The sequence below is a fragment of the Mesoplodon densirostris genome, chromosome 19 (genome assembly GCF_025265405.1).
Source record: "Mesoplodon densirostris isolate mMesDen1 chromosome 19, mMesDen1 primary haplotype, whole genome shotgun sequence".
NCBI lineage: Eukaryota > Metazoa > Chordata > Mammalia > Artiodactyla > Ziphiidae > Mesoplodon > Mesoplodon densirostris.
In genome coordinates this window covers 14,092,601-14,115,981 of record NC_082679.1, presented here as the reverse complement: position 1 = coordinate 14,115,981, position 23,381 = coordinate 14,092,601, and the positions used below count along the sequence as shown (strand labels likewise).

The following is a 23,381-nucleotide window of genomic DNA, read 5'->3' as shown; positions in this document are numbered from 1 at the left end:
AATCCAAACTAAAGCTACAAAAAAATTAGTGCTTGTCCCCTGTCAGACTGGTAAAAGGAAAAAGCAGAAGTTATATAGCCCAGCAGCAGTGATGCTGTCAGCACTTTTATTGCTGGTGGAACTGTGAACTGCTACAACTTTGGAAAGCAATCTTATGATGTCTATTAAAATGAAAAAATATGCTTATCTCAACTCAGTAATCTTAATTCCTATGATCTGTCCCTTAGAAATAAAACAACTGTATTCAAAGAAATGCATTTAAGGATTTTTTTACACCCCCCCCCCCCCAGTTTTACTGAGAAATAATTAACATACGTCACTGTAAGTTTAAGCATGATGGTTTGATTTGCAGTTAATGTGAAGCGATTACCACAATAGGTCCAGCTTAAATCCATCTCTCATATAGATACAATAAAAAGAAAGAAAAAAGGCAAAAAATTTCTCGTGATGAGAACTCATAAGATGTACTCTCTTATCAACTTCCCTATATATCATACAGCAGAGTTAGCTGTAGTCATCAAGTTGTACATTACATCCCAATTATTTATCCTATAACTGGAAATTTGTACCTTTTGACCACCTTCCTCCAATTCCCCCTCCCCTCACCTTAAGGATCTTTACTGCAGCATTGTTAGAAGTGGCAAACAAGTAAACAAAAATAACACAAACATCAAAATGGGCACCCTTACATGAATTGTATATTCACACTGTGGGATATTATGCAGCCGTTTTTGTTAAAGTGTCAGAAATATGCCCACTGATCTCCAGAGATGTCTTTAGTGTATTGCTAAAAACCACTGTGCTTTTTAGAAAATATGTATAGTACGATGCAGTTTTTCTTTAAAAACTTTTTTTAAAGTCACAACTTCGGAATTCCCTGGCGGTCCAGTGGTTAGGACTCTGGGCTTTCACTGCTATGGCCCCAGGGTTCAATTCCTGGTGGGGGAATTAAGATCTCCGCAAGCCACCGGTGCAGCTTGGGGGGTGGGGCTGCGGAAGACACAACTTGTTTACACACCCACTCATTCACTCATTCAACAAATATTCATTGACTGTCTACCTCGTGCTGGGAAAACAGCAGTAAAGAAAACCGATAAATATCCCTTCTCTCATGGAGCCGACATTCTAAATGATGGAGACAAGAGAATTGAGAAAAAGTGGAGATGTTAAATAGGCGGGTGTGATATAAATGGAAGAATCAGGGGTAGGGATAAAAAAAATTGGGAATCCTCCGCATATATGGTGGCATTTAAAGTCATTAAGACTGGATGATTTTTGTAAAGTTTGTGCGTATTCGTACAAGCTCGGAGAAAGTGTGGAAGGATGAACTGAGAGACTAGAGTTAAAGACCTAAGGTCAAATCTCAGCCGTTAGTCTCTTGGAGGTTTACCCAGCCTCTCAAAGCCTGTCTGTGACATGGGAAGAATAACACAGCTATCCGAATGGCTCCACCACCGCCATCTCTCGGTTTAGAAAAGCTGCCACGCGGGTGTAATCTCCAATACAGAAACGTAGCATCTCGAACGCCCAGGCTGAAGCTAGGCGGGGAGGCGTTGCGACCGCTGCCATTTTCAGTTAGGGCAGGTGGCGACTTCCGGTCGCCATCTTGAGTGACAGCAGAGGCGGAGCTCCGACTAACATGTTTCTTAAGAGCCGGGCTCCGAGGGCACCTCCCCGAGAGCGACTGAATGCTAACCCCGGCAGGCGGAGGCGGACAGTCGCAGCCCCGCCCCCGGCTTTGGGCTCCACCTCTCGGCCCCACTTCTGCCGGGCGAGGCGCAGTAGGCGTCGCTGCCGTAAATCGGGCGGGCGGTTTGCCGCATCACGGAAGATGGCGGCCGCGGCGGTGAACGGGGTGGCGGGAGCCTCGAGCTCGGGGCCTGCGGCGGCCTCGGCCGCAGTCCTGCAGGCCGCGGCCGGCATGTACGAGCAACTCAAGGGCGAATGGAACCGTAAAAGCCCCAATCTTAGCAAGTGCGGGGAAGAGCTCGGCCGTCTCAAGGTAGGGATCAGCCGGGGCTGCTTCGAGGGGTCCAGACCCAGCCGAGTTCCGGGCCCAGGGGGAGTCCGCAGCGCCGACACGACTAGGACGGGCTGGGCGATCCAATAGGGTGAAGGATTCGGAACAGCCAAAGTGCGGGCTTGGAGGAATGAAGACGTGAGAGGGGCCTGGAATGGACCAAATGCGGCCCCACGGTGGGGGGGGGGGTGACGGAAAGAGTGTTTCTGGCACAGACGAGTGAGAAGTTAAAATTTTGGTGCTTGGAGACCTAGCTGGCTGGAGTGGCAGGATGGGGCTGTCAGAGTTTTTCTGATGGAGGGTTCTGGACGACACCAAGTGGGGAATGAGGACTGGACAGGGTGATGGAAGAAGGAGGCTGAGATGATGGGGCTCGTGGTTAGGATCAGGTCAAGTTAGGGTCTGAGAAATCTGGGGCTTAGGGATGCGTCTGTGGGGAGAGGGGCCCAGCCAAGTTGTGAGGGCAAGACTGAACTTAGGAAAAATATTCTTACAGTAGAGGACCAGAATGGGGCTCGGGTTGCTTCAGGCCAGGTGTGTTTGGGAGAGAGTACAAATACAGTGGGCTGCACCAAGTTGCTGAGGGGGGTGTATCTGATAAGGGATAGTGAGTGGGCTGGACTATGGGAAGAGGTTAGCCCCCTTTCCTCCCTGGTGTAGATGGAGGTGGGTAGCTGGGCCCAACCCACCAAAGTATGGGAAAAGATCGCCAAAGAATTGAAGGTGCTCGTGTCTCCCCACCCCTTGATTCCATTGGGTCAGGCATGGGGTGGCTTTCCTGTTTCTCCAGTGGATCTATTAATACTTGTAATATGAGGTCAACTTTTTTTTTTTTTTTGCGGTACGCGGTCTTCTCACTGTTGTGGCCTCTCCCTTTGCGGAGCACAGGCTCCGAACGCGCAGGCTCAGCAGCCATAGCTCACGGGCCCAGCCACTCCACGGCATGTGGGATCTTCCCGGACCGGGGCACGAACCCGTGTCCCCGGCATCGGCAGGCGGACTCTCAACCACTGCGCCACCAGGGAAGCCCTGAGGTCATCTTAAATGAGCCCTCATCATGTGCCCAGGCCCTGATCTGAGGGCTTTAAGAGGACTGACTCCTTTAATACTCATAACAACCTTATGAGTCAGGGATGATGATTAGCTCCATTTTCTAGGAGGGAAAACCAAGACCTAGAAAAGGGTAAGTAATCTGTACTTGAAGTCCCATCTTCTTTCCTTCCTTCCCCTGCCCTCCTCGTCAGCTGGTTCTGTTGGAGCTCAACTTCCTGCCAACCACAGGGACCAAACTGACCAAACAGCAGCTCATTCTGGCCCGTGAGTGTCACTGGGGTTTGTGGGGGTGGGGGGTGGGGGTGGTTATGGGCTGTGGTCATGGCAGGAATGGCAGCAGTGGTGGTCAGGGTCAGACCACAGTCACCTCCTGAGAGCTTCCCCTGTTACCTACAGGTGACATACTGGAGATCGGGGCCCAGTGGAGTATCCTACGCAAGGACATCCCCTCCTTCGAGCGGTACATGGCCCAGCTCAAATGCTATTACTTCGATTACAAGTGAGGATGGGCCCTGCCCCTAATTTGGTTTGCGTGCGTGTGTGTGTGTGTGTGTGTGCGGGGGTGTTACATGGCAGCTTTTTATCCTTGTTGCTCTAGCCACTTGAGACATCTTCCTTCTCTTTGGAATTACCCCTTTGCATAGCTGTGCAGCCAGAAGCCTCAGGGTTAGGGCTTGGCCTGGAGGTCCCGAGTGTGGGATTATACCATCCAGTCTCTGTTGTGCTCCAGCTGTCTCCCCCTTCACATTCCCACTCTAAATTTCCACTCCCCAGTGTAGCCACTATCCCCTTTTACCTGCCTTGGCCCCAGCCTTGTCCCCTCAGATTCATCCCTCCATGGCAGCCAGTAGGTTCTTTGTGACACTAAAATTTGACCACGTTTATCATCAGCTTAGAACCTGTCCTGGCTCCCCATAGCCTTCAGGTTTCAGACCAAGCTCTTTCCTGTGGCCTCCAATGCTGTATCAGCCCTGACCCGTCTGTCTGTGTCTCCCCATCCCAGCCCTGTCTCTCCCACTGGACTGTGAGTCTTCTATAAGCAGAAGGGTCTTAGTCACTGCTGTGTCCCAGCACTGCCTAGCATGGAGCCGGGCCCAGAGCAGGGACTCACTGGCTGTGTGTTGAATATGAAACTGAATGGCTTCATAACTGAATGGGGCTTGCATGGACTAATGATTAAGAATTTGACCTCAGAAGCCAGACAAACCTGAGTTTGAAACTAATTTTGCCGCTTCCTGATTATATGGTCTTGGGCAAATGACTTTACTTCCCTAATCCTCAGTTTCCCCCCAAAGGTGAAGGTGATGATTCTTAATATCATAATCATAGTTAACACTTATATAGTATTTATTTGGGCCAGATACTGTTCTAATCACTACCTGGATTAAATCATTTAATAACTTAACCCTTATTTATTTAACCCACCTCTATCAGATGGGTACTGTGGTGATACCCATTTTACAGTTGGGGAAACTGAGGCTAAGTCACTTTACTGGTGTGAGATCACTTTCTAGGGCCCATATGATTGTGACTTCTTCATGTCTCTTTGGGCCTCAGTTTCATCTGAAAACCTAGGACCCGATACCCCTCCAAGGAGAGAGCACTGGGCAGTCGTCAGGGTCCCTGAAGCCTGGAGTGGGGGGCTTGGTCGGTACCTAAGCCCTCCTTACCTTGGTGTCCCACCCTGGTCCACAGGGAGCAGCTCCCGGAGTCAGCCTACATGCACCAGCTCTTGGGCCTCAACCTCCTCTTCCTGCTGTCCCAGAACCGGGTGGCTGAGTTCCACACAGAGTTGGAGCGGCTGCCTGCCAAGGACATCCAGACCAATGTATACATCAAGCATCCAGTGTCCCTCGAGCAAGTGAGGCTGAGGAAGGGGGAGGGGAGGGCCTGGCTAAAGGGAGTGGTACAGGGACAGACATTCGGGAGGGCTTCCTCCCAAATGAGAGGGTTCACCCATCTTTCGGCCTATGGACTCCTTTGTCCAACAGATATTGAGCCCCAGCCCTGTACCAGGCACTGTGGTTGGTTTTCAGACTCTACAGTGAACAAAACAGTTAGAATCTCTGATTTTGTGAGGATGACATTCAGGTGAGGAAGTGGACAATAAACAAAGAGATTAAATAACCTGTATATGGTCTGTCAGATGTGAAATGCTGTGGAGAAAAATAAAGCAGGAAGGAGGGTGGAGGGGCAGGGGCAGGGTGGTCAGGGGATGCCTTGCTGAAAAGATGAAACTTGAGAAAGACTTTAAAGGGGCGAAGAACCCAACCACGTGGTCATCTGGGGGGAAAATGGTCCAGGTAGAGGGAACAGCCAGTCCAAGGGTCCCAAGGCAGAAACATGCCTGGTGTGTTTGAGGGGCAGCAGAGAGGACGGTTTCTGGAACAACGTGAGCAGAATCAAGGAAGAGCTGTAGTACCTAAGGTTAAGAAGTAGTTCTTAGAGCTGAGGTTTCATGGGAGGATTTCGCTGTGGGGAGAGGATGGGCGAGAGGGCATTTATGGCAGGGGCAGCACAGCTTGGGCAAAGATGTGGAGGAATGAGCTTGGGGTGGCTCCAGCTCTGTCTCCCTCCTGGAAAATAGATCATTAGATACTAACCAAGGGCAGGCTTGGAGAGAGAGAGAGAGAGAGAGAAAACCAGGGAGGGCTTCCGGGAAGAGTAGGACCCAGTCTGCATGGGGAATGGGTGACTGTATGGCAGAGAGTGTTCTAGAAGAGTGTAGGTTATGGAGGCACTGGGAGTATGGTGAGGCCTCAGCGGGTAGGCCCCTGTGCTGCCTCTTCCTCACCCTCTCTTCTTCCTCACCCCTGTCCTCTACAGTACCTGATGGAGGGCAGCTACAACAAGGTGTTCCTGGCCAAAGGCAACATCCCTGCTGAGAGCTATACCTTCTTCATCGACATCTTGCTTGACACTATCAGGTGTGTGGGGGGCCAGGGTCGTGTGGAGTTTAGAAAGAGCCTGGACTCTGGAGTCAGACAGCTCTGTGTTTAAATCCCATTCTGGCCACTTGTGATCTGGGGAAGCTGGGCACATCAGTTCTCCTGTTCTGTGAACTGGAACTGGTCCTGAGATGGAGGTAAGAGCCCTCATCTCACTGTGGGCTGTGTATGTGTGTGCCCGTGGACATCAGACCCTGAGCATGGACTTGGCACCCAGACAGCACGCAGCAGACAGAGACCCTCCTGCCTCTCATGGAAATGTTCCACGAGTCATATGGCTTCACCTCAGAGTGTGGGCCCAGGAGTCCCAGAGATTGGAGTGTGGACCCTACTGTGGCCCAAGCTTTGCAACTCTAGTCAAGCTACTCTGCCCTGAGCCTTGATTGGTTGAACAGGGCAGGTAACACGTTGCAGCCATCAGTGCTGAACTGAGAGGACAGGGCCTGGAGAGTTGTCTGTGCTCAGTAATGAGAATCTCGTCTTCCCCCAGGGATGAGATTGCTGGGTGCATCGAGAAGGCCTATGAAAAAATCCTCTTCACTGAGGCCACCCGGATCCTCTTCTTCAACACACCCAAAAAGATGACAGACTACGCCAAGAAGGTGGCTGGGGTGGAGGGCGGGGGACCATGGGGCCAGCGAGCCAAGGGGTGCACTCACTAACAGCAGGGTGGGGTGGCCTGGAGGGACACTGGAGCAAGACTGCCCAGGTTTAAATCCAGTTATGTGACCTCAGGCAAGTTGCCCAGCTTCTCCGAACTTCAGTTTCCCTACGTGTAGGAAGGGGCTAGAGTTTAATATGTGGGATGAGCTTAGCCTAGCAGCTGGCACCAAGTGCAGGGGGAGGCTTAGCATATGTTGGTTGCTGGGCTTATCAGAATTCCTTGGAGGTTGCAGCTTTTCCCCACAAGACTTTGCTTCATTTGGTCTGGGGTATTTGTGTGGGAGCAGTGCCCCTGGGGATGCTGATGCATGGGGTGCAATAGCCCTGGTGACTGAGGAGGGTCAAGATCAGACTGGAAGAGGTGAAATTGAACTTGAGCGATTGTGACAGCTGATACTTAGTGATCGTTTAGTCTGGTCCAAACACTATTCTTAGCACTTTGGATTCACTGAATCCTCACAGCAGACCCAGAAAAGTGTGTGATTAGGATCCCCATCTCAAACATGGAGAAACTGAGGCACAGAGAGGTGAAGTTACTTGCCTAGGGTTATGCAGGGTAGAGTAGGGTTGGCGAGGAAAGCGAGCCAGGGCCCACATGGGTAGGGGGAGGGTGCCTGTGTGATCACCCCACCCATCTCTCATCTCTCCCTTCTTGCAGCGAGGGTGGGTCCTGGGCCTCAACAACTACTACAGCTTTGCCAGCCAGCAGCAGAAGCCGGAAGACACCACCATCCCCTCCACGGAGCTGGCCAAACAGGTCATCGAGTACGCCCGGCAGCTGGAGATGATCGTCTGAGCCCACCAGGCACTGGGGTGGGGCAGAGCTTGCGTTATTTAAGGCAGTTGCAGTGCAGGGTTTCCCCCAATAAAGATGGATTGACATTTTCTCTCTTAGGCCCTTGTCTCCCCGAGTGGAATGGTAGGGACGTAAGTTCTTATCTCTGAAGAACTTGGAGGTTTGGGGGCCCTAGGAGGTCTGAGATAACCCTGGGTCAGCCTCTGTCCAGTGGCCATTGCTCAAGGTCTCAAACACAGATGTCCACCATGGGGGCCCTGTGGCACAGCGGGGAGAGCACAGGCCCCAGGTAGAGGGACTGTTGCAGCCAGCTGTGGACACACAGAAAGGCCAGACCAATGTACCAGAGTGTTTCAGTGAAGGGGGCGAAGTGTCCTGATTTTGAAAAATGTTTGCAATGAATTAAACCAGTTTTTTAAAATGACATGCTAAATGGACCTCTGTGGAACAAAAGGCATGGGCCCTGGTATGGGCTTGCCTTGGTTCCCACTCTTCTGAGCCAGTGCTGTGACTTATGACCTCCTGCACCTCCCAGCCTGTTTCCTGCCTTGAAGTTCTCAAGAAGGTGTTTAAGGCAGAGTCCAAATCTGGCTGAGCCATTTGTGGTTTCCCCAGCTGCAGAAAGGGAATGATCATTCCTGCTTTCCAGAATGATTTGCACTGAACCCCTGAGCTTGGCACCAGATCGGCTTGGAAATGGGGCTGATGGTATTAAGGGGAATGAGAACATCTCATCCCTGGGTGCATCAGTCCACATGCTGGATGAATGGAACCTCCCTTATTGCTAGTCTTGAGTCCAGCCTCCTGTTGCCAGGATGTGGTGCTTTCATGGAGACCTCTGCCCCGCCCCACCCCTTCAGCCCTTAGCCAGTGACTGACAGGCATCTAGGCATCTGGATGGTTATTTTATTGTCAAGGAGGGGAAGGCAGAGGGCATTGAGCAGGCTGCACTCAGTTGGAATGGGTAGCCTGCAAGTCGTCGTGCTCCAGCGCAGCTACCAGGGAGCCGGCCAACTTGGTGGTGGTGACCCAGGGTGGCTCACTCAGGTGGTTGGTGGGTGTGCTCAGCCTAGGGAGAGGGTAGAATCTTCAGGACCTGGCTATGTGGCCAGGGCCTTACCCCTTCCAGGCTCCACTTTCTCCATCTGTATAAGGGACCATGTCTGAATATCCCAAAGGTAGTTTAGGGCAGGGCTGTATCCACTTAAACTTAGTAGGAAAGGGGGCTGAGGGTTGGTGATAGTAGTTCTCCCAACTACCCCTTCAGGTCCCAGCTGAGCCCCAGAGGTACCAGGGAAGAGGGTCTCCCAGTTACTCAGGTTCCTCAGGAGCCAGGGTCAGACAGACCCTGATGACCATATCCTGAGATTTAGGGGTGAAGGAGAGGTAACCGGAGGATGCAGGAATCTGCATGAATCTGTGGAATCAGGAGTAACCTCTGCAGCACAAGGACTGGGATATCAGTGCCCTCTGGCGGTCAAAGTCTTGGGTCCGTCGGGAGAAGGTGCCAAAGGCTGGAGGGGTAAGGAGTCTGGGGGGCTAGGCCTGGGCCTTCCTTTGGAGGCCTGCATTTATACCCATTTGGTTCCAGAAGACCATCATCTCCCATCCCATCCCTGAAGAGCCTGGGACGTGGTCCTTGATGTCATCAGGGACAGGGTCAAGGCAGTGAATAGGGTCAGGCCAGCTGGGACCAGTTTTCCCTCCCTGATGGCTCCAGAGAGTAATAAGAGGGCCAAGGGTCACGTTGGAGGTCTGGATACTAAGGAGCGGGGCCAAGGTGTTCTCTGTCAGGGATCAGCATGATACCAAGGCTCCTCTTGGTTCTGAAGGGTTGGGGCTCAGCTGGGTTTGAGATGCAGCCAAGGGGAGGCTCTAGGGTCAGCTGGGGTCGGGACGCCAAAGGGTTGAATGGGGCACTCCAGGAAAGTCGGGTTCAGGACTTGGAAGGGTATAACTCCCCTCCCTACTCCCCGACCTCCCCTCACCAGGCAGACACGTTGCGTGGCAGGCGGCGATGGCGTGGCTGGTGGCGGCAGTGGCACTTGAAGGGACAAGAGTTAAGCACCTGGAAGGGTGGCCAGTGGCGCGCGGCGCCCGAGTTAACCGCCCCCGCTGGAGGAGCCCCGCTGCCACCACCCCCTCCACCACCGCTGTCAGTCACAGTAGTTGCAGTATATTCGCGAGGACCATCTCCAGGCACGCCATCCTCACGCGGAGCGGCCCGGGCTGCGCGGAGACCCTTGTTCCGGCGCGTGCGGACCTTGACGGGCGCGGGCGCAGGTGGCGATGGCTCAGCCACGGTGGGAGCTGGAGCCGGGGGTGGGGCCGGGCCTGGGGCCTGGTCAGCGGCCAAGGCGAGGGGCAGAGCGGGAGCCGGGGCGGGAGCCACGGCCGACTCCAAGTGGCCAGGGCTTGGGGTGGGCGGGAGCGCCCCGGGCAGCCGCGTTTTCGGGAGTACTGGCGGCTGCGGCGCGGGAGGCGGCGTGGGTGGTAGCGTGGGCGGCGGCGGCGGCGGCGGCGGCAGCAACTCCTGCGGGCTGGGAGGCACGGGGCGCACAGTCTCGCCATTGGTGGGCGCCGGGAAGATGAACACAGGCGGCGCCAGCAAGGCGGTTGCGGGCCTTCGGGGCCCGGGAGCTGGATGCATCTGCCCTGGCGGAGGCAGCGGGGAGCCCCTGGGCCTTGAGAGCGCGATTGCGCGCCGTCGGGGCGCCACGACGCCTCCGCCAGCTCCACTGAAGCGAAATTGGCGTTCAGGACCGTCAGGGGGGCTCACCCAGTCAAATTTGGGCTTCGAGCCTGAGAAGTTGGCGTAGCGTGAAGGAGTAAGGGTCCAGGCGTGGGACGCAGGCGCCGAGGGTGGTCCAGAACACCCCTCGCCGTCTCTATCACCGCCCTCTGCTTCCTGAGTTCTCCGAGGGACCTCTCCCGAGGGGCGAGAGTCCCCAGGAGCCAGGGGTCTCGGCTTCAGGACCTCAGCGTAGGATATGGCGCCAGAGGCGGCGGAGAAGAGTCCTCCTCCGCCGCCGCCCCCGGGAGAGGCTTTGGCCGCTAAGGAACTCGACGCTGCCGCAGGGGACAGCTGGGGCCCCGACTTGAAGGTGACTTTACGCAACAGGCTCAGGCCGGGCTTGGAGGCCACAGGCCGGGCCATTTCGCCCTCGCCTGCTTGGGGAGGTGCCCCTCTGCGGGCTCCGCCGGCCGTCTGGCCCTCGCTACTGTGCCTGGCCTGGCTTTCTGTAGGGGTTGCGGCGGATGTGGCCAGAGCAGGAGTGCTTCTGCGTTCCGGGGGCTGCGGGTCGGAAGGTGTCGGTAGTGGCGGCTTCCGCGGCTCCAAGGGCGGCGGAGTCGGGGATGGGGCCCTCGGGACAGGGTCGGGGTCCTCTCCGGTTAGTTGCCGGGGCGGCGGCGGCAGCGGGCGGAGGTTGGGAGGGTCGCCGTGGCCGCGATGGCTCGCCTCCAGCAGACCGCAGATCCGGGGCACCGAAGTGCCCGTGGGTTTTCGCTGCTTAGACGGCGCGGGCAGCAGGGTCCCCACGGGGGGCGGGGGTGGTGTGGAGACCGCGGCCGCAGTCGCCTCCTCTGCAGGGGGCGTCACTGGCGAGGGCGGTTCTAAGGTCAGGGGCAGGGATGAGGGTGAGGCCTGGGGCTCCGGGGGTACCAGGAGTCCCGAGGACGCGGACCTGCCAGGGAACCAGACGCCCAGCCCACGAGCCAGGCGCATGGCCGGGGAGGAGGGGGTCCCCTCGGGCTCCATCAGTGATGTCCGGCGGGAGTCGGAGGACCGGTCCGAGGCCTGCTGTTTTCGGGAGCCCCCGCCCGCGGACGACTCCGACTGCACGTTCCCCATTTCTGACAGAGGTCGGAGACTGTGGTCAGAAAAACTTCCGCCAGTCAATCTGCCAGGGCTGTGGGGACCCCACGAGGCTGGCTGTACTTGGTCCTATCCGTCAGCGCCGGCCCTGCCCTTGTCCTCCAAGATCCACTCAAGCACTAGTCTCTCCCCGCATTCCTGTTCCGTGACTCTTGATGTTCACATCTTCTAACCCGTGGCCCCATACAGTTGCTGTTCAGATACTTAATCCTCCATCCTCCTAGTGTACTAAGGTTGGGTCCCTGTCTCCCTGGCTGGTCCCTTATATCACATCCCTACACTTTGACCACGTCTCAGGCCTCTAAGCTCCAAGACACAGGTCTTGCCCGCTTTCCTGTCAGTCACTCAGGCCACATCATTCATGATGGTTGTGCTCTGTAGCCTATAAGGCCTACAAAGAGTTCAAGCTTTTCTCCCTGGACTCTAACTAGGCTCCAGAGGCCCAGGCCCCGCCCCCGCCCTCTGGTCCCGCCCCGATTGTCAGGGAATCTGGCCTTCTCAACAACCCCCGCCCCAGGTCTGTCCCCGCCTCCGCTTAACAAATTCCCGGTATTCTTGTCAGGCTAACCGCTCAGTCACCACCTCTAATCCTCAGATCTCTCTCTCTGTGTTGATCATTTGGTCCTGCCCTCTTCCCAGGCTTTAGTCCTAAATTTCTTTTCCCGCTCCTGGTCTAGCTTCAGGCCTCACACTCAGGGCCCACCCCTTTACCCAAGCTCCGTCCTGGCTACTCCTTCGCTCAGAGGATCCCACTCACCGACTCCTCCAGCTGACCAAAGTTCAGACCGCGGCCCCCTGGGCCCAGGGCAGGGCGGGGAACGGCCGTAGCAGAAAATAACCGAAAAGAACGGGGGTGCGGGTGAAGGCAAGTGGGCGAGACTGCGAGGGCGGACCCCGAGATCTAGGCCACGCCCCCGGACTCGAGGCCCCGCCCTCCTTGAGCAAGCTTGGGCACGGCCCCTTACGAACCTGGTTCTCCCTTTGAAATACTCGGGAGTCTTCTTCCCCGCCCCCAAGCCTTGTAGTCCTAGGCCCCACCCCTATAGAACGTTTTAAGCCCCTCCCCTTTATAATGCCCCGCCCCTCTCCGTTAGTCTCTCTCCCGAAGCCCCGCCCATTACAAACACTGCTACGTAGCTCCTCCCTTTTGGAGCTCTCCGTCGTCCAGCCCCTAAAGACAATTTACTTATAAGCTCCGCCCTCTTAGGACTTGGCAACCTCTCTTCCCTAGACCCTCTCCTTGCTCGGGCCCGCCCAGAAGGCCCTTCCTCCGTGGACCCGCCCCCTTCTTGACGCACGCGCTTGTCCGCGCCTTCGGCGTCCTCACCCTCTCCTTCCCCCTCTTCTTCCCCCAGGTCTTCCGACCCCGCCTCCTTGCAAATGCTCCCTTCTTGCCCCACCCCTTTTCGAACCTAGCCAGGCACCCAGCCCCTCCCATTTAGAACCCAAAACGTAGACCCTCGCCTCTTTAGAACCTTGAGACCAGGCTCCGTCCCGGACCCCTTCCCCATATCCTCAGGGACCAATGGCGCGGATGGGTGGGAAAGTAGGGGATCCTCTCTGGATCCTGAGAAATTGCGGGCTGGGGGGCTGTTCGCTGGAGCCAGTGCCGGGCTCTAGGACCCAGCGGGCAAGTGCGCCTGCCTCGCGCTTACCCCTCCCCCAAGCCGCCCCCTCCCCCCCACCCATCTTTCAGGTTCCCCCTCCCTCCCCCCTCGCCCCGGCTCCCGGTGCCCGTCTCTAGCGCCGCCGGAGCCAGCGAGGGAGCCGGAGCGAACAGGAGGAGGAGGAGGAGGAGGAGGAGGAGGAGGCCACGTCGCCACCGCTCGGAGCCCGGCCGGAGCCTCCCAGGCAGGTGCAGAGGGGGGCGAGGGGGCGGGGGCTGACAGACCGCCTGTCACGGTGAGGGGGCAGACAGCACCGCGCTGCGCCTCCTGCCCACGGGGGCGCCCCCCAGACCCTGGCTGGAAGGACAAGGGGGTGGGGGCCCCCAAACTGCGCGGCAGCCATTTGGGGTACCAGTGTCCATTTGGGGGGCCTGGACTTCCTCGGAGGACGCCCCATTCATAAAATTCCGTACTGGACCCTCACCATTGGGGAACTCAGGGGACCACTCCCCCCGGGAAACAGATGTGTGGGGAGCGTAGGGCATCCAGAAATCCCGGCGTCCCATCCCAGTAGGCCCTGGTGCGGGGGGGACCCCTGCCCTCTTTCTCTGCTTCACCTGTTGTCGGGGGAGGCGGGCGGACAAAGGAAGCAGCGTCACGTGACTGCTCATTCACAAAATCCCATCCCATTGAGAAAAGGGGGCTGGGGGCGCTGCGGCCGCCCCTTCCCCTCCCCAAGGGCTGGGGAAACCCGGCAGCCTGCAGGTGGGGGAAGGGGCTAGACCTCGTTGCTGGGGTCCCTAAGGCTGGGGCGCCAAGGTCCCTGCGCTCGGCGGTAGTGAGGGGTTGGACGCTGATACCGATTACTGGGCGGAGGGCTACGTCCCTTGAGCTGGGGGGCGGGGTAAGATGGTTCTGAAGGATGCTGGGGCGGGGAGGGAGAGGAGGAGGGATCAATTCCCCCCGCCCCCCACCCCCCGCAATCTCTGCCCCTTGCCTTCCTCGGCAGGGGCCTGAGGGAGCAGGCTTGATTTTTGTGAATGAAATGCTCTCTGGATGTGTCTCGGTCGCCCGTTTCTGGCTTCCTCTGCCTCCATCTCCCTTTCGGCCTGTCTCTGGCCATTTCTGGTTCTCTCCCTGCTCCCTGCCCATCTCCCGTTGCTGGGTGACTCAGTGAGCTTTGCATCCGGTCTCATTCATAAATCCGGGAAGGGGTGGGGGGGAAGGAGAGCCTGGGTTTCTCACCCAGCCAGTGGCCTGGGCGGCAGGGTGCGGAGGCAGTGTAGGGGGGACTGGAGCTGAGTTGATGGGCTCTAAGAAAATGCATATGCGCAGGCACCCAGCTGTGAGGGGGACGATGGGTGGGGCCGTGGGTACGTGCTGAGGGAGGAGAAGGAGACAGGGTTGATAGGGGATGAGCAGGAGGAGGAAGGGAAGTGGAAGAGCAAAGCTATGGGGGGTGAGGATGGGAAAGATGGGGAAAGGGAGGAAAGGTGGGTATGGAGAAAAGAGGTAGATATGGAGAAGAAGGTAGGCATGGGAGAAGAGAGATGGCAAGAGGAAGAAAGAAGCCCTGCTGGAAGAAGGTGGGCATAAAAGAGGTGACGGGTATGGGGAGACTGTGCCTAGGGGAGGAGGTGGGTGTGGAAGCTAAGGTGAGTAGGGGTGGCTAAGGGTGCAGTAGATCCAGCTGTGAGGGATGCAGAGCAGAGATGAGGGTTGGGGGGACACTGAATAGGAGGGCAGGATTGACACTCACTGACCCTGTTGTCCCTGTCCCCCCACCTCCTCCAGGTACATGGTTCGGGTCCGAGCCGTGGTGATGGCCCGAGATGACTCCAGTGGGGGCTGGCTGCCTGTGGGGGGCGGGGGCCTCAGCCAGGTGAGCGTATGTCGGGTCCGAGGGGCCAGGCCCGAGGGGGGGGCCCGCCAGGGGCACTACGTCATCCACGGGGAGCGCCTCCGGGACCAGAAAGTGAGCCACCCTGGGGCGTGGGGGTAGGGTGCGGGTGTGGGGAAGTAGGGGAATGGGACTGGGGATGTAGAGGTGAGGTCAGGTCATCTCGCAGCACCGGGGTGTGGGATGGAGTTGGAAGTATATCTGTCCTCTGTCTGAGAGTGGGGAGTTTGGGGACCGTTGTGGGTATTAAGCAGGTCCTGTCCACTGCCATTGCCTGCTGGACTGTCACAGCAGCCTCGCACTGGTCTCCTCGCCCTGCTGCTGCTCCCTCCCCCAACCTCAGTCCGTTCAAAAGGGGCTGGGCTAACACCTGACTCAGATCATATCCCTCCTCGGCTCAGAACCCTCCCCGTGGCTCCATCTTGCTCAGAGATCCTCACCACGAGGATTTTACACCACTGGCCCCTGTCTGCTCTAAGTATATGGAGGCATTTGGTGGGGGGACCGTCTGGAAGTGTCTCCAGTAGGGTTTACAATCCTAATGTGGGTCCAGCAGGAATGTTCTGGGCTGTCTGGCCTGAAATGGAAAGAGAATGTTGACGTTTCAGCTGGGGATGTAGTAGAAAGGTTTGGATCGCTTGAAAAGGCTTGGAGTAAGGGTTGAATTTCAGAGCAAGGATCGGAAGGAGCAATGTAGGGGGGTTTGAAATGGTGTGAAAGAATATAGTGTTGTCGGGCAAAAAGATGAGGGAACTTCTAGGGTGTTGACCAGCATCTGAGGGGAAATCTGTGGGAGTTTGTTAAGAATTTGGGGCTAATATTTGGGGAGCTTATTGGGGCATCAGAAGGGGATTAACCATAACATTTTGAGAAGTTCAGTAAAATTTGGGGAGTATGATTGAGTCAAATGGGGGATATTGGCTATCAGAAAGAGGTTGACTCATTTTTTGAGGCATTCAATAAAATTTGGGATTCCTATTGAGATATGGGGCAGGGGGGTGGTTAGGAAAATGTAGGGATCAAGGGGTTTGGGGGAAATATTGGAGTATCAGAGGTGTGCTCAGTAAAGTCGGGGAGTGGTATTGGGGTGTTGATCAGGGTTCAAGGGTATTCCTAGGGTTGAGAAATGAGGTTTGTGGGATGCTCTGGTATAGAGTCTGGGGAAGTCACAGGCATGGCTGGAAGGGGAGTATCTGACCTGGCCCCTTCCTGCCTCGCTCAGACCACCTTGGAGTGTACCCTGCGGCCAGGCTTGGTTTACAACAAGGTGAACCCCATCTTCCATCACTGGAGCCTGGGTGACTGCAAGTTTGGGCTGACGTTTCAGAGTCCAGCCGAGGCTGATGAGTTCCAGAAGAGCCTGCTAGCAGCACTGGCTGCACTGGGTCGAGGTGAGTGGCGCAGGTGGTGGGCATTGGTGGTGGTGGGGGGCTGGGGTGGAGGGGTGGGAGAAGCTGGGCCCAGGGAACTCACTCTCTGCCTTTCTCCCTGCCCCAGGCTCGCTCACCCCCTCCTCCTCCTCCTCCTCTTCCTCCTCCCCTTCCCAGGATACCGCAGACACTCCCTGCCCTCTGACGGTGAGTCTCCAGGATGCAGCTCTGCTGGGAGGGCAGGGGTTTCTTTCTATGCTACAAACATTCTTGAGCACCTACTGTGTATCCAGCACCATGCCACGTGCTGGGCACACGAATTTGGACCCAAACGATAGTGTCAATTTTGATGCCAGTTATTCTAGTTTTTCTGTTCTATCTTGATTTATGTGTTCATTCAAGGGTATTTATTGAACACCTTGAATAAGAAGTGTTTTAAGCACTGGGGATACATCAGTGAACAAAACAAAGTCCCTTTCCTCAAGGAGCTTCTATTCTAGTGTGGAAAGGCAGAAAAAAAAATTAAGGTACACTATAAAAATTAATAAATATTAAAAGTAAATGGATGAACAAATTAATGGGAAATCATCCTTCTCAGGGGTACAAACCTTGGAGTCATCCTTGCCTCCTCTCCTCTTTGATGCCCCTCATCTAATCTGTCAGCAAATATTGGCTCCACTTTCTTTCTTTTTTAAATTTGGCCACACCGCATGGCATGTGGGATCTTAGTTCCCGGACTGGGGATTGAACCCAGGCCCTGGCAGTGAAAGCGCTGAGTCCTAAGCACTGGACTTCCAGGGAATTCCCTGGTTCCACTTTCAAAATGATCGGAATGTGCCTCCAACCTGGTTACTGTTCAACCTCATCTCCCCACTGGACCATCTCATCAACTGCTCATCAACTGCCCCCTCCCCACCATCTCCTTTCCCCACACATAGCCAGAGGGACCCTATTGACATCTAAGTCAAATCATGGATATCTCTCACTTACAACCCTACCCAGGCTCCATCTCACTCGTGGTAAAGGACAAAGTCCTCACAGTGGCACATAAGATCCCACACAATCTGGCCTCCTATTCCTCTCCCTCAGACTCACTTGGCTCCAGCCACACTGACCTCCTACTGGTACTCCAAAAGGGCAGGCACATTCCTGTCTCAGCGCCTTTGCACTCGCTGGTCCTCTGTCTTAGAACACTCTTCCCCACGTTTCCACATGGCTTATTCCCTTATTTCCTTCAGGGCTTTACACACATACCACCTTAGTGAGGCCCTCTCTGAGCAACCTGTTTAAAATCTCCCAATGCTCCTTATCCTACTCTTTATCCCCATCTTCTAAGATATTTTTCTTATTTCCTCTCCCAATAGATAGTTTTCTTATCAGTGACTTTACTGTCCATCTCTCATGCTAGCATGTCAGCTCCAGGAGGGCAAGGATCTTTTGTTGCTTTCTTGCTGCATCTTCAATGCTTAAAACAGTGCCTGGTAGACAGTAAGTGTTCAGTAAATATGTGTTGAATAAATTGACTGAATGAATAAATGCACATAATGTCGGATTCGATTTGGCACTTGCTGGGGTACAGTGGGAGTTGCTCGAGAACACTTGGAGGAACAAAACTGGTTCCCTGGGCAGAAAAGGGGGATTCCCAGGGTAATGGGAGATGCAGGTGGGTCTACAAGGTCACAGACAGGTCCCACTTATTGAGCACTTACTCAGGAAAGATGCTGTGCTCTCCATGCTCCATCTCACACCCTCCCAATGGCCTTTGCGAGCCTGGCATGTCGTGGGTGCTCAATGAATGTTTATTGAAGATAGTAATCGGATGAGGTGGGAATTATTCCCAAGTTACAGAAAGGAAACCAAGGGTCTGAGAAGCTCGTAAAGGACATTGCTTGGTTTGGATGGGAAGGAACACATTCCAGGTGGGTGGAACTGCCCCAGTAAAGGTGTGGTGGTGGGAAGGAGGCAGGAAGGCAGCTGACAGCCAAGGGAGAGGGCTTCCGAGAAGGGAGGTTGGTTTGATGTTCTGTAGACTGGTGAGCTGAGCAGATAAGAAGAGAAAGTCAAATAATAATAACAATTTCCAGCTCTTCCTGTACTTCAGGCATGTTTATGCCCTTTACAGTGGGTCCTAACCACATCGTTACGAATAGACAATATTATGATCCCCATTTTACAGAAGAGGAAACTGAGGCTCAAAGAGCTGAGCTCACTTGCCGGAGGTCACACAACCAGTCAGTGGCAGAGCCGGGGCTTGAACCCAGGCCTGTCTGGCCGCAGAGCCCTCGCTCACAATGGGAGGGGGTCTATGTAAGGGCATCGGCTGTGCCAGGGGTCCCGGCTCTGAGGCCGCCAATCTCCCCCAGTCCCACGTGGACAGCGACTCCTCCTCCAGTCACAGCCACCAGGAGACGCCTCCCACCGCAGCGGCGGCCCCCATCGTCACCGTGGAGTCAGCTTCTGGCTTCGGGCCGGCCACGCCCCCCCAGCGCCGCCGCTCGTCAGCTCAGGTGCGACCTCCGACTCCCGGTGAAATAAGGCCGGGCGCTGGGGTCCCGAAAGTGGGCGGGTACTGAGGCCGCAGAGGGGCAAGAAACCACAGATTCTAAGGGATGGCTGACCCGACTTATGGCGGGGGAGCTTAGGCCTGGGTTCCTCGGAAGGTTGGGTGAGGGCTTCCTGCGTCTCCTGCACCCTTGGAGACTGGAAAGTTCTGAATTCCACAGAGGTTTAGGGGACGACTCGGGCAATGACTATGTTAGGAAGCTGGTGGTACTCGTGGGAGGAAGGAGTCCTTTAGTGCTTAATTCACGAGGGGGTGGGGCTCAGTATCCAAGGGGTAAAAGGGACCTGGGGACCAGACTCCTGCGTCCTGAAGGAGGAGACGGTTGGGGTCCAGGAGTCTTGAATCTGAAAGTAGAGGGGGCTGGGTACTGGGATCCCGGATCTTGAGAGAGGGCAGGACTGAGAGCCTGGACCACTGGGTCCTTAAGGTGTTGGTTTGGTGCCTGGAGTCTTCTGTCGGTCCCTAGATGTCCTCTGTCCCTGGGAGGGGAGTGGGCTGAGGACTTAGAAGTCTGAGTACCGGACCCAGGCAGTCAGGATCCCAGGGCACGATCCTAGGATGAATGGAGCCTGTGGCTGGGTCTGTGGATTCTCGGGTCTTCTAAGGCCGGGATGGATTGTGGTGGGATGTGGGGCATCACAGACCCCGCTAACTTCTCCTTTGTCTTGGTCCCGCAGAGCTACCCTCCGCTCCTACCGTTCACGGGGATTCCGGAGCCTTCAGAGCCCCTGGCCGGGACAGGCGGGCTGGGCTGGGGCGGCCGCGGCTATGAGGATTACCGGCGAGCTGGGCCACCCGCACCCCTCGCCCTATCCACCTGCGTCGTGCGCTTCGCCAAGACCGGCGCGTTGAGGGGCGCAGCCCTGGGGCCCCCCACAGCCCTGCCCGCCCCTCTCACCGAGGCTGCGCCTCCAGCACCCCCGGCTCGCCCACCCCCGGGCCCCGGCCCGGCCCCTGCGCCTGCCAAGGCCTCTCCGGAGGCGGAGGAGGCGGCGCGCTGTGTGCACTGCCGCGCGCTCTTCCGCCGTCGCGCCGACGGGCGTGGCGGCCGCTGCGCCGAGGCCCCGGACCCGGGTCGCCGGCTGGTGCGCCGTCTCAGCTGCCTGTGGTGCGCCGAGAGCTTGCTCTACCACTGCCTGTCGGATGCCGAGGGCGACTTCTCGGACCCGTGCGCCTGCGAGCCGGGCCACCCGCGCCCCGCCGCGCGCTGGGCCGCGCTGGCCGCGCTCTCCCTCGCCGTGCCCTGCCTCTGCTGCTACGCGCCCCTGCGCGCATGCCACTGGGTCGCAGCGCGATGCGGCTGCGCAGGCTGCGGGGGTCGCCACGAGGAGGCGGCGCGGTGAGGACGGCCTGGTGGGTCCGGTAGCCGGACCGAGGACCCAAAATTGAGGGTCCAGGACCCCGGACTCCGTTCGGACCCCAAACCCAAACCTAGGCACACCCGGAACTTGGAGCTTGAGTTTGGATTGAGAGACCCCAGACCTGGAACCTGGACCCCAAATGTAGGACTGAGAGACCCCAGAACCAGCTCATTGGGATGTCTGTCCAAGAGGTCCCAGGCATCCTGAGTTCTGGCGTCCCCGTTCTCCATCCCCACTCCACCCCGCTCTGGCCTAGACTGAGGAGGTTCCAGGGATGCCCAGACTCTTCACCTTAGGCAGGCAGGGGAGCACACGGATCCCTGAGAATCGGGCTCTGAATCCTGACTCACTGTTCAAATGACCAGTCTAGACCCAGTCATGCCTGGCACCATGAACCCTCAAATTACAACCCCAGAATTAGGAGTTGCCGGTACCTGACCCTGCCTGTATACAATTACTCCCAGATCTTGAGACCCTAAGACCCAGAATCACCCCCAAATCATTCCTGAATGCTCACCTAAAACTCGGAGCACCTGTATCTGAGATGTTCTTGTAGCCCCGGGACTTCTTAGATACCGAATCCTCTTAAGATACTCTGAGTCCTTGGATGTGCTCAAACGGATGTTCTCTGACCCAAATGACTTGGGAGACCCATCTCAGAGCCCCCCTCCCCACACACACACTGCCCAAGATCCAGAATTAAGACTCCAAGATGCTCTGTGAGCCAGGGATCAAAGAAGTCTGTAGACCACCAACACCAAGCCTGTGTTCCCAGGAGCTCTCGATTTCATATGTAGGACTCTGAGGTGCCTAGTCCCGCAGATGTAAGACTGGAGACAACCAACACCTCAGGGTCCAAGACATTGGTCCCAACCCCTCAGATAGCCCTCTTCCAATCCTCCTTGGACTTGCATTTCAAGCCCCAGAATGTCCTGGAATCTTTGGCTTCTTCGTACCCACAGATTCCCCAATCCACTAAAGGCTGGGAGCCCAGCTCCCACAAGATGGGATGTTCATGGCAACTCAGACCTCTGATCCCTTGCCCCTGAGTGACCCCAAGGTGCTTTAGGAGCACTAGATCCAAGACCCCAAGGTGCCATTGACCCCCAAATTCAGCACTCAAGCCTACACAATATTGGGATTGTCCCTGACCCAAGACCTTGGTCCCTCCATTCCAGAGACAGATCTGAGGCTCCCTGGGACCCTAGCACCTTCAGATCCCAGATTTCTTTGGACCCAAACCTCTCTAGCCTGATATTTCCCAGGCCCAGCTTGTGCATCCCCTGAGAACTGCTGCCCGTTGAATCCTGCCATCCATACGCCCCTGAAACCCCAAGTTCCCAGACACTGGAATTCTAGTCCCAAGGGCTCCAGCCCAAGCTCTCAGTATCCCACAGAACTACCCCTTTACCCTAAGGGGAAAAAAACATTTTGAGCTAATGTTCCTGGATTCCAGGACCACCCAAGAGCACCCCTGCTCCCATCTCTAGGACCCAGCATTGCTGTAGATGATTGTGCAGGCCGTTCATGAAGCAAAGGCACACAGCCAAGGTGGTGAGTGGGGCTGGCCATGCTGTGCCCTCAGAGGAAGGTGTGCATTGCACAAAGGCAACTAGATATGGCTCTATTGGCACAAAGGCCACACACACACACACACACACACACACACACACACACACACACACACACACACACACACACACACACACACACACACACACACACACACACACACACACACACACACACACACACACACACACAGTCTTGCAGACTCTCTTCCAAGCCCAACTTTGAGTCCTAGCTCCAGTCCAAGCATTTTTTGATCTGCCCCTCTGTTAACTCCTTCTCTTCCATTTCAGAGTTGGGGGTTGTTTCGGAAAGTTTGAAAGCGTGGTTCATGGCCCATTGAGAGTCCTCTTTTGGGGAAGGGGGAGTCCAAGGTCTCTTTCCCCTGAGTGGAGTGGGACTTCTAGTGTACCACAGATCTGATGGCCTCCTGCATGGGGGGGTGGGGATCACGGTCTTGGAGCAACACAATCTCAATGTTGTACCGGCTTGGGACCTGCATCTGATCCCGAGCACCTTGAAATGTGCACTTACCTTTCCTCATTACCCAGACTTGGATAGCCTTGTGAGGGTTCAAGGGATAGGTCAAGGGGGCCAGAGGGGTGGATCCTCCTGTCACTTCCTTTAAATTATTTATTTATTACATCCGGAACCTGTGAGATTCAGCTCTCTCAAGCAGACCCTGGGATGGGTGAGAGAAAAGGGGGGTGTCCCTCCCATCCCCACTCTGCCCAGCTCTCATCACTGTCAGACCCACCAGAGCTGAGGGCGGAGGGACTGGGGGCTGGGGCAGCCTGGGTCCCCATCCCCCTCTCTGTGCCTCGGTCTCCTCCCTTCCGTGGTGGGCGGGGGGAAGCTCCATTCTTAACCTACCTCGTTTTGGGGAGGGGTGGGATGGGGGACCAGAGTGCTGTAAGGTGCTGCGGGATCTGTGGATGAAGTGGGGGGCTGGGGACGGTTCCCTGGCTCCCACCTCCCAGCACCGCCTCTCCCAGGTCTCCCAGTCCTGCTCCCTGCTGATACCCACCTCTGATCCATGATTACTCTTCATCACCCCTAGATCAGGGGTGCATGGAGGGATGACCCTGGGAGCCAGGAAGACCTCAGACCCTGGAGCCCCCAGGCCCAATATCCCAGCTGCTTGCCCCTCAGATTGGATGCTTGGCCCCCATACTTGGGAGAGGCACCCCGACATTTATCTTCCTGATCTTGATTCTAAGCCAGTCTGTGACCTCAATGTTGTTATCAGGGCAGGCTGAAGTAGTGGGGGATGATGCGGGCCGCAGACCCAGCCTTGTCATCGGGGGAGGGGGCATGAGATATCGGCTCCAAGAAATGTCTGTGACAAAGTCTCAGCCTGTGTTCTTTATTTGCATTGATGCACCCCATCCATTCACCTTCCTGAACCACCAGACCAGTCCCCTACCCAAATCTTCCTTTCCCCTTCCCATCCTTTAGTCCCAAGAAGATCCTCCAGCTGAATTTTATACCTCCAGTCACTCTACATTTATTGGACACCTTTTTTATTGGCGCTGGGGATAAAGCAGTGAACAGAACAGACAAAAATTAGGGACTTCCCTGGCGGTCCAGTGGTTAGGACTCCACATCGCTTTCACTGTCAAGGGTGCAGTTTCAATCCCTGGTTGGGAAACTA

At 56.1% G+C, this 23,381-nt stretch overlaps 3 protein-coding genes across 8 annotated transcripts; 2 read left to right on the top strand and 1 right to left on the bottom strand.

The window, feature by feature from the left end:
• Positions 1–1,633: 1,633 nt before the first annotated feature.
• Positions 1,634–7,578, top strand: PSMD8 (proteasome 26S subunit, non-ATPase 8). Its single transcript, XM_060083740.1, has 7 exons — positions 1,634–2,002; positions 3,265–3,337; positions 3,470–3,572; positions 4,769–4,934; positions 5,900–6,000; positions 6,512–6,623; positions 7,343–7,578. The coding sequence occupies exons 1-7, from the start codon at positions 1,640–1,642 to the stop codon at positions 7,478–7,480; spliced, it is 1,056 nt and encodes a 351-aa protein (XP_059939723.1). The 5' UTR covers positions 1,634–1,639; the 3' UTR covers positions 7,481–7,578.
• An 802-nt stretch (positions 7,579–8,380) lies between these two features.
• On the bottom strand, positions 8,381–12,225 carry GGN (gametogenetin). 2 transcript variants are annotated; one of them, XM_060083873.1, is made up of 3 exons: positions 12,115–12,225; positions 9,469–11,352; positions 8,381–8,549 (listed from the first exon to the last, which is right to left on the bottom strand). In XM_060083873.1, exons 2-3 carry the CDS (start codon positions 11,331–11,333, stop codon positions 8,432–8,434), a joined length of 1,983 nt encoding a protein of 660 aa, XP_059939856.1. In that variant the 5' UTR covers positions 11,334–11,352; positions 12,115–12,225; the 3' UTR covers positions 8,381–8,431. The 2 variants fall into 2 exon arrangements, with proteins under 2 accessions (XP_059939856.1, XP_059939858.1); XM_060083875.1 differs by having other exon boundaries at positions 9,469–11,335.
• Positions 12,226–13,118: 893 nt separating this feature from the next.
• Positions 13,119–23,077, top strand: SPRED3 (sprouty related EVH1 domain containing 3). Of its 5 annotated transcripts, none has more exons than XM_060084666.1 (6): positions 13,119–13,208; positions 14,759–14,939; positions 16,087–16,255; positions 16,362–16,441; positions 18,598–18,741; positions 19,475–23,077. In XM_060084666.1, the coding sequence occupies exons 2-6, from the start codon at positions 14,763–14,765 to the stop codon at positions 20,138–20,140; spliced, it is 1,236 nt and encodes a 411-aa protein (XP_059940649.1). In that variant the 5' UTR covers positions 13,119–13,208; positions 14,759–14,762; the 3' UTR covers positions 20,141–23,077. The 5 variants fall into 5 exon arrangements, with proteins under 5 accessions (XP_059940649.1, XP_059940647.1, XP_059940646.1 ...); XM_060084664.1 differs by having other exon boundaries at positions 13,133–13,212; XM_060084663.1 differs by lacking the exon at positions 13,119–13,208 and adding an exon at positions 14,216–14,550 and having other exon boundaries at positions 14,759–14,846.
• The last annotated feature ends 304 nt before the right edge of the window (positions 23,078–23,381 follow it).